The sequence below is a fragment of the Oreochromis aureus genome, linkage group 8 (assembly GCF_013358895.1).
Source record: "Oreochromis aureus strain Israel breed Guangdong linkage group 8, ZZ_aureus, whole genome shotgun sequence".
Lineage (NCBI taxonomy): Eukaryota > Metazoa > Chordata > Actinopteri > Cichliformes > Cichlidae > Oreochromis > Oreochromis aureus.
In genome coordinates, this window is record NC_052949.1 from 23,149,991 (window position 1) to 23,165,230 (window position 15,240).

The window sequence follows — 15,240 nt, forward strand, 5'->3', positions numbered from 1 at the left end:
CATTGCTTTCATGTAAGGTAACTAATACTCCTCGGCTTACTGTACATGGACCCAAACCACAATATAAGAGACTGAAGCCCCTCACTGAAAGAGGTCAAGGGTTAAAGGGGGTTTCTTTTACTCGCCACCCATCTGTACCTTTTTAAATCATTACTAAAAACAGATCCTGACATTTTTTACACTGAAAATGTTATTTCATTTTGGCTCTTGCCCCTGTGTTCAGCAGTCCACAGAAAGTGGGAGTATTTATACCATTAATGGTAATAGCTCAGGTCTTTGTGTATAAAAAGCATCACGCATTGCCAGCTGGAAGAAGAAGCTAAGAGAAGAGAACGAAGACACTGAGATTTAGCAAACACTGCCACTGACTCACTGCTGATGTTAAGAGGGAAAACGTCCTGAGCAGATTTTGTTAAGAGGAAAAACCTCAACAAGTAACAAGACAGGCTTCACATCAAAATCGAATCAAAAGCTCAGAGTCGTTTAGTGAGCTTTAATTTAAAAAAAATCCTTTCCAGTGACACCTCTTCATTTCCCCATTTTTATGACGTGTTCACTGATTATTTAAAAATCTTGAACACCAACAAAGCAGTCATAGAAAAAAAGTATAAAATTGAGTTTTATTGACAAATCAAACAAAGGTTTTTTTGTGAGTTTTAAAGAAAATCTGAAAGACTAAACGTTGCACTGGGTCGTCGTGGTCGTGTTCACCTCTTCTTGAAGCCGTACTTCTTTCGTTCATAGAACAGATCTGTTTTGGAGCTGCCCAGGTTTACAATCTTAGGACATCCATCTCGCTGGAGAGAGAGAAAGAAATTTTTTATCTTAAAGAACAAGTCTCTTGGATATTTTGCTGCTTCAGTATCCAGTGTCAAAGTGAAGAGAGGAGCGGGAAACTCACATCTTTCTCCTGGATGGTGCATTCTTTGCAGTAGTAGGCGTCAGACACACCAGGCCCTCCACATATGACGCAGCGCCCCTGATAGGAGCCGTAGTTACACTCATCGCAAATACGCACCAGTGTGCACGGTCTCACGTAGGAATCACAGATGACACACTTTCCATCACCTGGACAGAGAAGAGAGGAAGAAGAAAGGTTTAAACTTATACTGGAGGAATTTGAGTTTAGAGTTGTTTGTGTATTTTGTTTTCTTTTGGACTAAATAGCTGAGACAATAAGAATTTACAGATATAGTGACTATGTTGACTGTAGAGTGTACAAATAAAACAACAGCAATAAAATTAATGATTAAAACTAGAGATTAACATCTATACTCTGACTTATTTCAAAAGCAGGGATTTAAAAGTCTGTAGTTTTAGAGATTTGAGAGAAACACAGGGTAAGTAAATATTACTGGTGTAATAAATTAAAAACACACACAGATTAAATCCTGATTGTTATGAACGTGGTTATAAAAATAAAATTAGCTGATTAAACTTGTAGTTAAATAAATGAAACAAAAATATGACATAAACAGACTTTAACACTAGTTTAAAACACATGCCGTTTGTTGTTCCAGATATTACTCACAGATAAAAACACTTACATTTCTCGCAGAGTCTCCCGATAGCTGCGGGATAGAAACAAAACAAAGTCAGTCAATGTGACAGGAATTCACACAAAAACAAACCCCACTTTCTTCTAGTTACGATACCCTTCTAGCCACCAGAGCCCACAGACCTGCAGACACTTCCAGGCTAACACATTTTCAATGAAATCCACGCCATGTTAGCATGGATGCTAACGCTATGACCTACGAAACAACAACAAGGGACTTCCGGCTGCAGCAAAATCCACTGTGCCGAATACTGAAACGTAAAATGAGTCCAAACTTACCAACACCAGCTTGTTTTCGACAGAAGATCAAATCTGGATGATGTTTAGCCATCTTAGGTTTACGTAAGTAAAGCGCTTCTCTTTCTTTTTCTTCTTCTTCTGCTGCTGCAGCTGGTTTTTCTTCTTCTTTGTCGTTTTTGCGGTTGGCAAACAACGATGTGGTGCATTACCGCCACCAACTGGCTTGAAGTGTGGACCGGAATTCGCTCATATCAAATAATCGGAAAATAAATACAATAAATAAATACTACAGGATATATATATGTCCTCATATCCTTTCACACAAATGAGTTTGTTTTAGAAACTGAAATAAAGCCATAAAACCTTCACATCTAGAATTCCTTTGCAATAAATCCTTTATATCTAGCTTAATCCCCCCAGATTTTGAATCAGTTGTGTTCTTTCTTCCTGTAATTTTGATTTTGGTTTAATTTATTCCACGGCGATTACATTTCCCTGTTTGATGTTGCCCTATAATGAATAGTGTACTGTTTAATCCAGTGTGGCCAAATCTGAATCAAGATATTATTGTCTCCTCTCTCCTGGTCCTCCCTGTGCTTCTCATGTTTCTTGTTTTCCTTTGAATAGAATAAAACCATCTCCCTGTCCTCTCCTCCTCCCACAGCTTTTTGCCCTATTTCCCACATTATCTGTTTTATTGTGCTCTTCATTTCAGTGTTGCTAATACTGATATTTAAACTTGATCTCCTTTAGCAGCCTAATATTAATTTGATCTATTTGGATTTCTATTGTTTTCCAGGTTGCTGTCCATCCAAAACTCTTTGACTCCTTTACCTCCTTCTGCCAACAAGGTTTAATTGTTTCCATTGTGGGGTGATCTTTTCATGGGAAAAAATTGAAGATATGACACACTGATGCAATGTAAAGTAGTCAGTGTACAGCTTGTATAACAGTGTAAATTTGCTGTCACCTCAAAATAACTCAACATACAGCCATTAACATCTAAACTGCTGGCAACAAAAGTGAGTACACACCTAGGTGAAAATGTCCAAACTGTCCCCAAAATATCAATATTTTGTGTGGCAACCATTATTTTCCAACACTGCCTTAAAGCGTTATGGCTTGCTAATCACCTGCATGTGCTCCAGAGCAGTGCATCTCGAGATGCTTGACGATTTCTCTCCAGATTCCTTCATCAACTCCTTACGTGCATTGTTAGCCATCAGAGGTACAGTTCTCCGGATAAGATGCAATCAAGGCACAAACTATGTCGGCACGAGCAATGATTTACTGAAGAATTTAAAGAAATACATCAAGCAAAACTTTGAAAACTGGACCGCGAGTTTCTCATCAACACCCCAGCACGTAGTCATATGAGTGGTGTCTGGGAAAGACAAATTCGCGTTTGCAAAGTGTACTCACATCAGTTCTTGAACAATGAGCCAAACAACTTGACAGCTCCTCTCTAAGGACATTCCTGTATGAAGTCATGGCAGTGATTAATAGCAGACCATTGGCTACTGACCAACTATGTCATACCTATGGTTGTCCCCACACCTAGGGACACCTTTGCTGTCCTCTGCATACTGCTGCTATATGCCCATATCTCTGACCTTTGTAGCATCTAGAGAGGGAGGGATATATGGCCTATCTGTAAAACACATGCATCCTATTTTGACTTTTTCTGGAAGGGTAGGACCTTGAAACTTAAACATCACTGACAAGCTATCAACTCTTTCCCCACTGACTGTTCTTAATAGTCTTTTAACTCGACTCACTTCCAGACCTTGAATGCTCCGTTTTAGTTTTTCAAGATTCTCATCCACTGGAATCCCTGTTATGACCCTCTTGTTCTTTTATTCTCTCCTTCAAGCATCCTTTCTACTACATCTTTATACATATGTTCTCAATATGCATTATTATTTTTTTCCTCCTCCCTCTCACGTGCTATCAACAAGTTCCTGTCTCTTAGGATTCTTGCTTGTTGGACATCCCCTATCTTCTTTTTCAGTTCCCTCGATACTGCACTTGGACTTAACTGCATGTTCTCATCCTCCTTCCTAAACTTCAGTATTATTTTGAATTCCTCTCTTAATATCTTCTTCCGAACTACAGCACTCCCTTCATCTGAACTTCTGCTATCGCCCGTTTCTAATTTGGCATTCCAACCAAATTTTCATCCTCTCCCCACTTACTACCTCGTCCTCATCCTTTCCTACCTACCTTATCATCCTCATCCTCTACCTGAGTTGACATTTCAGTCCCGTCACAAGCCAGCTTATGCCATCCGCTGTCCACCTTCTTGCCCAGCTGCTGAGCTCGGCAGCACCACCCGAGTCCTTGCTCCGGATCATAACATAGAAAATTGGGGGCAATTTGACCAGTTCAATTCAGTTATTCAAATAATCGCCAGCTGCAACAGTAAAGTGGTTTACATGTGAATGAATCAATAGGTATGACTCCATGATCTAATATGCAGTCAGGGGAAAAAGAAAGTTCACCCTTACTGAAGCAGTCATGTGAATTCAGAAGGATGCTCTCTGTTTCGTCATCGTCAGGTTGTTTCTCAGTCGTTGTTTTTCCTGCTTTGTGCTTTTGTTTCAGTTACTGTTACTTCAGTTTACCACGGGCCCTGCAGTTCCCTGTGTGTTGTCAAGCCTCTGCCTGTGATGTTACCCGATTTTAGTTATTTCCTGTTTCATTTTGGCAACCTTTGTCTTGTGCGTTTGGTATTTCGTTTTACCTTCCGTCTTCTTTTCCTCATTAGATGCAGTTGTGTTTCCCGTTACCTGATGTGTTTATATTGTGTCAGTCTCCCCTTTGTCATGCCCTCCCTGGATGGTTGTGTTTTTCCTTATTTCACGTTTCCCTGAGATTTCTAGTTTTTGTTATTGTTTGCTCCTGATGAACTCCTTGTTTTTTGTCTTTCTGAAAGTTGAGCATTAAAGCTGTCCTTTGAGCTGATGTTCTGTCTCAAGTTGTGCGTTTGTGTCCACATCCTGCCTGGCACACAGACGAATTTTGACACTCAGACTATACGGGCTTCAGCTAGCGTGTTAAAGTTCATGACAGTACAATTAGTGTCATGGTTGGCTGTGTGGCAGGCAGGCAGGCAGGCAGGCAGGAAAAAGGACCCAAAATGCAGGACTCTCGGAGACGGAACTTTAAACTCAAAGCGCAGCTTTATTGCTGGGAAAAACAAAACAAAACTCTGGACAGATGAACTAAGGACTGAAACACTGGAAGAGGAATTCTAAACAGGAACATGAGCCAAAGAGCAGGTCCGGAGGCCGACCGTGCGGTCGGCAGTGGCGGCGGCGACAGAGCAGGTCCGGAGGCCGACCGCGCGGGAGGCAGTGGCGGCGGCGACAGAGGAGGTCCGGAGGCCGACCACGCGGGAGGCGGTGGCGGCGGCGGCGACAGAGCAGGTCCGGAGGCCAACCGCGGGGAAGGCTGCGGCGGCGACGAGGCAGGTCCGGAGGCTGACCGCGCGGGAGGCAGTGGCGGCGGCGACAGAGCAGGTCCGGAGGCCGACCGCGCAGGAGGCAGTGGCGGCGGCGACAGAGCAGGAGGCAGTGGCGGTGGCGACAGAGCAGGTCCGGAGGCCGACCGCACGGGAGACAGTGGCGGCGGCGACCTCGTTCAGGGGGCCGCCCTTGACGGTGATGACGTCCAGCTAGAGGCCTGGAAAGTGGCTGGCAGCGGTGAGGTGATCCAGGGAGAGCTGGATCAGACGGTGGTGTAGCAACCGCAGGACCAGGCAAGGTCGGACCAGGCGTGGCAGAGGCAGGACCAGGCGCGGCAGCATGGCAGGTGCGGAACCAGGTGCGGCAGCGTGGCAGCTGCGGAACCAGGCGTGGCAGCTGCAGAACCAGGCGGCAACGTGGCAGCTGCAGAACCAGGCGCGGCAGCGTGGCAGCTGCGGAACCAGGCGGCAGCGTGGCAGCTCCGGAACCAGGCGTGGCAGCTGCAGAACCAGGCGGCAACGTGGCAGCTGCAGAACCAGGCGCGGCAGCGTGGCAGCTGTGGAACCAGGCGGCAGCGTGGCAGCTGCGGAACCAGGCGTGGCAGCTGCGGAACCAGGCGTGGCAGCTGCAGAACCAGGTGGCAGCGTGGCAGCTGCGGAACCAGGCGGCAGCGTGGCAGCTGCGGAACCAGGCGGCAGCGTGGCAGCTGCGGGTGGTGGCGCTGCAGGTGATGGCGTGGAAGCCCCTGATGAAGGCACTGCAGGCGACGCAGGAGGTGGCAGATAGGATTCAGAGCCGTCAGCGGCCACAAGGTGCTGAAGCAAATCCTCCGCCCCTTCATCAATGACGGATGGCTGAAGCGGCTCCTCTGGCCCCTCAGCGGTGACAGACGGCTGAATGGACCCTCCAGTGGAGACAGGTTGCTGAACGGGCCTCTCGGACCCTCCAGCGGAGACAGGTTGCTGAACGGGCCCCTCGGACCCTCCAGCGGAGACAGGCTCAGGGCCAGCAGGCACGGGGACCTCTGGCGGAGACAGAACAGAACCAGCAGGCACGGGGACCTCTGGCGGAGACAGAACAGAACCAGCAGGCGCGGAGACCTCTGGCAGGGACGAGACAGGACCAGCAGGCGCGGAGACCTCTGGCAGGGACAACACTGGTTGGAGCTGGGCTGGACAGTGGCTCTGTTCAGGCAGTGACAGCAGGATGCAGTCCTTAGCTGGCCGAATGAGCTCACGAGAGCTTCCAGCATACTCATGTACACATTCAAAGTCCCAAATAAACATGTCCATCAAAACCTCATCAGGCAAGCTGCGATAATTTAATTCATTTTTAATTTGACTAACAAATGCTAAAATTAGGGCAATTTCATCAGTTTTCTTTTTATTTTAGTTTTCCAAGCTCACAAAATCCTTTCAGACAGTTTTACTTTTTCAGTTTTGGCTTGTATTTTAATTAATTAAAAATTTTCCCCACAAAAAAAGAAGCCCTGTGGGAGTGGTGTTGTTAAAAAAAATTAATAAAAAAATAATAATTGAAAAACTTTGGGAGGACATAAAGCAGACTGTGAAGTAGCGTTTGTTTTTTTTCTCCACTAAGCGGCAGCACGCTTCATGTCACAGCTGCCGTTAAACCCCAAAGAAGAAGAAGAAGAAGGCCGCCTTACAATTGTGTTACGTCATCACCGACCCTCACATCTTTGTCAGTGAACAAAATGGCAACTTACTGTCTCACGGTCGCTCGGCTCCAGGTAAGAGACAAATTGACTAATTTCATCGCATTTGTCCAGCCGAGGCGGATGCCACCTTCCGTATGAGATTTAATAAATCTGACTGAATGCTGTGCTGACCCAGATAAAGCACCGAGAGAGGCTAAAGTGGAGAGATAAGCTGAGACTCTAGCACTGCTTAGTTGTCCAGGTCATCGTGTCCCGACTGCTCTGAACGCATCTAGCTAGTTTGACTCAGGCTTAATAAATCACGACTATAGTGACTCCGTTTACCGGGCGTTACAGTGGCTGTTCGGAGCTGTCTAATGGCCGTGGATGGCTCGGCTGTAATGGAGAAGTTTTGATCTTAACAGCAAGGTTAACCGCAAGGTTAGAGCTCCCCGCATACGCACAGAGAAGCAGCCTGCAAGACAGGGAAGTAGATATGAAATAATAGAACATATTCTAGGCCCAAAGAAAACATATTTATTCAGTTAGCTTTAAAACCGAGTGATGTGTGTAATACATGCAGTAACCGCAGGCTTTCTTGTTGGCCTAAGAGACCAACAGGTGTCAAAACTCCCATTATCTGAACCCGCATTGAACTCTCACTGACGTTTATTAGAAGTCACATGCGGCTTAAACCGAGAGAGAAGCAATAATAAACACTCACAGGTGGCCAAGAAGCAGTCCGAGCCCCTCGCTGACTTTGATTTGGAGCTTTAACCTACGATTAGATTTGTAAAGTATACACGTACTGATTAATTGATAACTTTGATGACTACTTCTCAGCAGTAAGACGTAACACAAGATTACCAGCTTCTCACTTCCCTTTTATTAATATTCCTCTTTCAACAATCAAGTTTGAGATTACAGCCACACAAGTGCTCCAAGTGGAGAGGCTTAGTCTTCTCTGGAGTGAGTATATGGGTTTAGCGCCCTGCTCAAAGGCACTTTTAACACAGGTTCTTTGCTGCTCCTTGTAAATCAAGTCTCTCACACACATTTTATGGTTTTATTGAATTACTGTACTCACATTAAAGAGCTTCTAATGTTTTGAGGGGACTTTTGACACTCTTTCCAAAGGTTGACAATGTATTTTTGGCAAGTCTTCTGGGGAGGGGCGGTAACTCTCACATGTGACACTTGAGAACTGGGAGCAAAATAGCATTCCTAAGTTAACTTCCCATTCTGGATGGTTTTAAGCTTAGCTGTTACTACTCCCGCTCTTCCAGCTGTGCCTCACAATGATTTTCAAAAGACGACCAAAGTGCTAAAAATATTTACACTCAAGTAAATCCAGATTTGTGTCGAGGAATGCTCTTTCTCTGCTTTGTTGTTCTGCTAACACTGTGTTTGTTTTTATGATGGCACTGTCTCCAGCTGGCCCTGGGCCATGGTGCACGGCGCCTGCACATCTCCGCAGCGTACAGAGCGAAGGCCAAAGTGTCCATGAGCCGCTTTGAGCCCTCTTCCTTCATCAGCTACGAGAAGCTCCAGTCCAACGTTGACATTGTGCGAAAAAGGTCAGCGCTACCCTGATCTGCTCTGGTGTGTGCCAGAGCAAATATAATGTTTCCTCCAACACTCGGCTTATCTGCTTGAATGCTTGAATTGTAGTGTTTATTTTCCCTTTAACACAGTTTTTCGTCATAGTTGTAGTACCATTTGTTATCATCAAGTACACAATCTTCCCTCCAGGTCCATTTTTTTAATGTGTTATCTGTGATTTGGGAGATTGTAGTTCTGTCACGCATCTACATCTTCTTCTGTAGGATCTTACAATCTCCCAAATATTTGTACTTATTTATTTTTTCTCCAGGCTCAACCGTCCCCTCACCCTGTCAGAGAAGATTGTGTACGGTCACCTCGATGACCCGCACAACCAGGAGATCGATCGTGGCCGCACCTACCTGCGCCTGCGTCCTGACCGCGTGGCCATGCAGGATGCTACTGCCCAGATGGCGATGCTCCAATTCATCAGCAGCGGGCTGCCAAGGGTGGCTGTGCCTTCCACCATCCACTGCGATCACTTGATTGAGGCTCAGATTGGAGGAGCCAAGGATTTAGCCAGAGCAAAGGTAAGGGGGGGGGGGGATTTTAAACCATTTCCACACTGTGGCGACTTCTTCTCATTAAAATATAATCTCAAACTGAGCTGTAGACGCGACTCTCTTCATAGGAAGTGAACCAAGAGGTTTACAACTTCCTGTCCAGTGCTGGGGCAAAATATGGAGTTGGCTTCTGGAAACCTGGCTCTGGAATTATCCATCAGGTATTTTTTTACTAAACGTGTAAACAGAGCTTCAGTCAGACTATGACAGCTGTGATTATTGGGCTATAACAATGCTTTTTGTGTATTAACAGATCATCCTAGAGAACTATGCCTATCCAGGAGTAATGCTTATTGGCACAGATTCCCACACTCCAAACGGTGGTGGGCTTGGTGGCATCTGCATTGGAGTGGGTGGAGCTGACGCCGTAGATGTCATGGCGGGAATCCCCTGGGAGCTCAAGTGTCCCAAGGTTACCAGATTGCAAAGTTCATCTTGCCGTCTTTCTTTTCCTCTTTTTTTGTCATTTCATTAAAATTCCGTGTCTTCCTCTAAGGTGATTGGCGTGAAGCTGACAGGCACCCTGTCCGGCTGGACATCTCCTAAGGATGTCATCTTGAAGGTGGCCGGCATCCTGACAGTAAAGGGAGGCACTGGAGCCATCGTAGAGTACCATGGACCAGGAGTCGACTCAATTTCCTGCACGGGTCAGTAATCAAAAATGTTGAGGTTGAAAATGTTCATACAGTACAACTTCCTGTACCAAACACCAAGAAACAGCAGGAGTGGAATGACTTGCTCTCACTGAAGCCTGTCTGTGCGTGCAGGAATGGCCACTATTTGCAACATGGGAGCAGAAATCGGGGCAACGACCTCCGTGTTTCCTTACAATCACCGCATGAGGACCTACCTGGAGAAGACTGGACGTGCAGGTGTGTGCTGAGGTCACAGATGATGTGTTGGCGTCCTTTTTAAATACATTGATAATCACCTAGAGTGATGGAAACCTGCAGAGTTGTGTCATTTTAAACTCTGCTCATTGCTGATTTCATCTTCACGTGTTCTCAGAGATCGCCGCTGTGGCTGATGAATACTCAGATTTGTTGGTACCGGATCAAGGCTGCGAGTATGACCACATCATCGAGCTCAATCTGGACGAGGTGCGTCCCATTTTAAGTTGAGACAGAATGTATGTAAAAGATGGCTATAGCCACTGTCACTTCACCCAGTAAATTGTATGTATTTAAAGAAGTTTGACCATCGTGATGTTGGACACTGTTGACTCGTATTAGCTGATTTGAGGCCTAGTAGATAGCTGCTGACCTAGTTGGCACCTACCTATCACTCAAAGAGGCCACAGGCTTAATAATTGACCCTCTTAAGCTTAATACAGTTTTCAGACATGTTTTTTTTTTTTTTTTTGTTGTTGTTTTTTTGTATTACTGTCAAGTTACATTATCAGGGTCTGCTTTGTTGTCATTTTTCTGCCCCAGAGGTACTATAAGACTGTAATATCCCAGAGTGCTGTCACAGCTTTTCAGTATAACTCTAAATACCTTCTGCACCAACACAACTGATCATGACTGTAATAAATCAGAAGAGTGCAAGTGAGAGATACATACACATCTGTAATGATGAAGTTTATGTGGTCCATTCACCATTGTGCTATTTGTTTGTGTAGCTGAAGCCCCACATTAATGGACCCTTCACTCCTGACCTGGCTCACCCAGTGTCTGAAGTCGGTGCTGCGGCTCAAAAGAACGGCTGGCCGCTTGAGGTGAAAGTTGGTACGTAACTCTCCGCTGATGAATAAGCTTCAGGGCTTTTTTCGTACTTCATGTGATTATGGACTTCTAATTACAGAGCTCAGATTACAATTACAGAGCTCCTTTAGCAGTTACATAAAGCTACATTTAGGTGCCTGCTTATTTAGAAGGAGACATGCATGTTTTGAATTGGGGGATTTTTACAGTGGATGAAGTTATAAAGTTGCTTTTTTTGTTTTTTTAAAGGTCTGATTGGCAGCTGCACTAACTCCAGTTACGAGGACATGGGTCGCGCCGCCTCTGTGGCCAAACAGGCTTTGGACAAAGGCCTGAAGTGTAAAGCACAGTTCACAGTCACCCCCGGTTCAGAGCAGATTCGTGCCACCATTGAGAGAGATGGATATGTGAGTCTCGGCACATGGAAGCAGCGGAGAGTTGCACTTTCTTCACAGTAACAACAGTCTAAATTTAACACGTTTTTTGTTTTGTTTTCCTGCAGTCAAAGATCCTCGGAGATGTCGGAGGTGTGGTCCTTGCAAATGCATGCGGACCCTGCATTGGACAGTGGGACAGGTAGATGCTCTGTCTGAAAGTGTTTGACTGCTTTGACTGCATACCGAAAAAAATGTGTCTTAACTAGTGCTGTCAGCGTTAATCTCGTTAAAATGACGTTAATGCCATGTCCGCATTAACGCAGCTCCACGCACGGGGCGATCCGTGCTAGCTCGCTAACTGAGATTTGCTGCGTTAATGCGCTTGTGGCATTAACGTCATTTTAACTAGATTAACGCTGACAGCACTAATCTTAACATATTAAATTACAACTTTCTTTTTAGCCAACTAAAGACATTCTGTCTTCCCGTTCGGTGGGCTTTGGTTTTAGAGTGGCTGTTGCTCTGTGGAGCCTTGAGTTGGAAAAGTGCAACGTTTTTGTTTGTTTCAGGCGCGATGTGAAAAAGGGAGAGAAGAACACCATCGTCACCTCCTTCAACAGAAACTTCACTGCCAGGAACGACGCTAACCCCGCAACGCACGCGTTCGTTACCTCCCCTGAGGTAAACCCACAGCAAATCAGCCCACACTGACAGTGCAGACTACACACAAGCCTCATTTTCACAGCTTAAACCTTCTCCTCTCGTTCATCAGATCGTCACTGCTCTCGCCATCGCTGGCACATTAAACTTCAACCCTGAGACAGATTACCTTACAGCCCCCAACGGGGAGAAGTTCAAGCTGGAGCCCCCAAATGGAGACGAACTCCCATCCAAGGACTTTGACCCTGGCCAGGACACCTACCAGCACCCTCCTGCTGACGGCAGCAGCCTCAAGGTGAACGTCAACCCTCAGAGCAACCGCCTGCAGCTGCTGGAGCCCTTTGACAAGTGGAGCGGAAACGATCTGGAGAACATGCAGGTCCTCATCAAGGTGAGGGTCCTGAAAGGGCATTGGTCTGTCAGATTTGGCCCTCAAATTCTGATCAGAGTCAAAATGTTTATACACTGGGGTCTGTCTATCTGTGCAGGTGAAGGGAAAATGCACCACAGACCACATCAGCGCCGCAGGACCTTGGCTGAAGTTCCGCGGTCACCTCGATAACATTTCCAACAACATGCTGATCGGTGCGGTCAACAGTGAGAACGATGCTGTCAACAAGATCAAGAATCACCTGACAGGAGAGTATGGAGGAGTCCCTGACGTAGCCCGTCACTACAAGGTAAAGACCAGAACGAATCATTGAGTCTCATTTAAAACCAGAAATCTCTTCTGACATGCTTTCTGTCATGTTGCGTGAAGGCCAACGGCATTTCCTGGGTTGTGGTTGGTGACGACAACTACGGTGAGGGCTCGAGCCGAGAGCATGCTGCACTGGAGCCCAGGCATCTGGGAGGGAGAGCTATAATTGTCAAGAGCTTCGCCAGAATCCACGGTACTGCATAAACATGAGATGAGCAGAGGAATCGTAGATAGTAGCGTCACTTATTCCGCACCTCAACCTGATTTTGTCATATCCTCAGAAACAAATCTCAAGAAGCAGGGCCTGCTCCCCCTGACCTTCAACAACCCATCAGACTATGACAAGATCCGCCCCGACGACAAGATCTCCATCAGAGGACTTAAAAGCTTCGCTCCAGGAAAGGTGAGCGGGTGAAGAAATGCTGAAAAAGCAGTCATAAACATGATTGATATTCTTGTTAACAATCATGTCTTCTCCTTTTTTCTTTGTTCCCATCCTTGGCAGCCTCTGACCGCAGTCTTAAAACACAGCGACGGCACTGAGGAGTCCCTGCAGCTCAACCACAGCTTCAACGAGACACAGATCCAATGGTTCCAGGCGGGCTCTGCCCTCAACAGGATGAAGGAGATGCAGCATTGAGAATGAGGAAGATGATTGTCAGGGGGGGGGGGGACCGTGGTGAGGATTGTGAAGAATAAGGAGGATAAAGATTATATAATGATAATGATTATTTCATCGTCAGCATTATCTTACAGTTCTGACTGATTTAATGTGTCTGTATGCCTGTAAGAGTTAAACGTAGAGGCAAGTGTGAAGCTAATGTTCACTATGGAACAGTTTGCTCCGATGTTAAAATTTAATTCATCAGTACAGAGTTATTGTAAGCAGCCATGTTTCAGTGAATCATTGATAACCGGTTAGAGATTCTGTTGTAACAAAACAAACGAGGGACACACTCGCACACTTTGACACACTAATCGGTGACATAATACGCTGCAAGCTGATGCTCTGCTAGTGCGTTTGCAGTGTGGAGGGCAATCACCTTATTGCTTTAGGATTGTGTTGACCTCTGCATGGCAATGTTTGGCTTCATCCAAATTGTCCCAGTGTTATTCCAAAGTTCACCCTAAACAGCTAAAAGCTGCCATTCATTGCATGTCTAAGCCCATTTAGTCCATTTAGTGAAGGTCAAAAATCCAGATGTTGTTAAGCCATATGCATGTATTTATTCCCCTGAAGTTTAGCTCGTCTGCCCCCTGGTGGCCATGAGGATGTGGTTTGCTGTGTAGCAGGTATAGCATCTTCATATGAATGCCCACTTTAACACCAAGTTGACATCTTTTCCTTTATCTAAGAATTTGATCTAGGGCATTCTGGGAAACTCAGTCAGCTTAGCTGCAACATGTGGGAAGCACTGAACATCAGATTACTGTGTATCTAACTGTGAGAGGGGGTCCTTTTTCTGGTTGTACTTCATTACGGTACATATTCATTTTAAGACACAAAAGACGGTGTTACATTTCATGCTGTATTTAAAAACAACAAAAAAACAAAAAAACCACATGCTTTATTGCTGCTCGTGGATACAGTGACTTGCACTCTTTTTTTTTTCTTTTCTTTATTGCTAATATCACAACCACTATCCCTAAACTGTTCCTCCCAATCAGTCTTCTTGTCTTTACAAGATCAAGCACTTCAGCCGACCCACTCCCAGTTATTTATGTGTGTTACTTATTTATCTTTTTTTCTGCAGACTTACCTGCACCTCCATAAAAGCACAGGGTTAACTTGGACCTCTTCAAACCTATATGGTTAGGTTTTTGGTTTAATTTTGTTTTGTTTTTTTGGAGGGCACTAGTTTGCTTCTTTTTTTGTTTATTTTTTACCCCACCAATAAATATAACGGTATTGTTGGGGAAATGCCTAAAAAAATTGTGACCGATCAAAGTGTTAAAAAACATGTTAATGAGGACTCTCATAAGAAACCCGGAGCAGTGATCTGTGATGGTGTCAGTTTAATTAAAGGTCCCTCTGAAACCTTCACATGACAGAGTCCTATGCTTTTCAAAACTTCCTGGTACCCAATGAAGCTCCAATCAGGTGAACGATTTAACCCCCTCCCGATTCTAAAACGGTGTATGTCAAATGTCCGCTTTAGTGTGCTTTCTGTGTTCTCTTCCTCACAAATGATCTTTTCTGTATTATAGAAATGCAGTGGGTTGTACAAACAATAAAAATTCACAGATCTCACTTATTTGCCTGTGCTCTAGTGAGGTGACTTCATATTAAGCTGATTTCTTTTTTCCTCCCTCTTCATAAATGTTTAAAAAAAACATCCTCACAATATATTTCGCAAATTTGGAAATAAACAGTAGACTAGATAAAGCGAGGTTAGTCTTTGATTTCTGATATTCTGGATTGATTGAAGACCTTTGGATTCCTAAAGTAAAAAATCTGTAAATACTGGTGTACTGAGATGGGTGTGGCTCTGGTGGGAATGTGACATTTTTACACACGACTAACACTATGGTAACCTCATTTTTTTTTCTTTCTTTTTTTTAATCCTCTGGTCCTTTTCCTCTAAGCCAATCAGTTGAAAAAAATGTTTGCAGCTATTTTAAACAAAGTGTCAGTTCTGAAATGTCACAGAAACGCGGGACGGCTATAAAGGCCCGGAAACGATTTTCAGGGAGGAATTTTTTAGTTACAAGA

The 15,240-nt window shown here is 45.0% G+C and overlaps 2 protein-coding genes across 2 annotated transcripts; one reads left to right on the plus strand and one right to left on the minus strand.

The window, feature by feature from the left end:
- Positions 1-601: 601 nt before the first annotated feature.
- On the minus strand, positions 602-1,990 carry phf5a (PHD finger protein 5A). The gene is made up of 4 exons (XM_031748867.2): positions 1,838-1,990; positions 1,548-1,571; positions 902-1,068; positions 602-797 (listed from the first exon to the last, which is right to left on the minus strand). Exons 1-4 carry the CDS (start codon positions 1,887-1,889, stop codon positions 708-710), a joined length of 333 nt encoding a protein of 110 aa, XP_031604727.1. The 5' UTR covers positions 1,890-1,990; the 3' UTR covers positions 602-707.
- Positions 1,991-6,884: 4,894 nt separating this feature from the next.
- On the plus strand, positions 6,885-14,811 carry aco2 (aconitase 2, mitochondrial). Its single transcript, XM_031748803.2, has 17 exons — positions 6,885-7,015; positions 8,357-8,499; positions 8,796-9,054; positions 9,156-9,248; positions 9,341-9,499; positions 9,584-9,734; positions 9,855-9,959; positions 10,096-10,187; positions 10,709-10,814; positions 11,040-11,197; positions 11,293-11,366; positions 11,737-11,848; positions 11,940-12,218; positions 12,316-12,507; positions 12,588-12,720; positions 12,809-12,930; positions 13,033-14,811. Exons 1-17 carry the CDS (start codon positions 6,980-6,982, stop codon positions 13,165-13,167), a joined length of 2,349 nt encoding a protein of 782 aa, XP_031604663.1. The 5' UTR covers positions 6,885-6,979; the 3' UTR covers positions 13,168-14,811.
- The last annotated feature ends 429 nt before the right edge of the window (positions 14,812-15,240 follow it).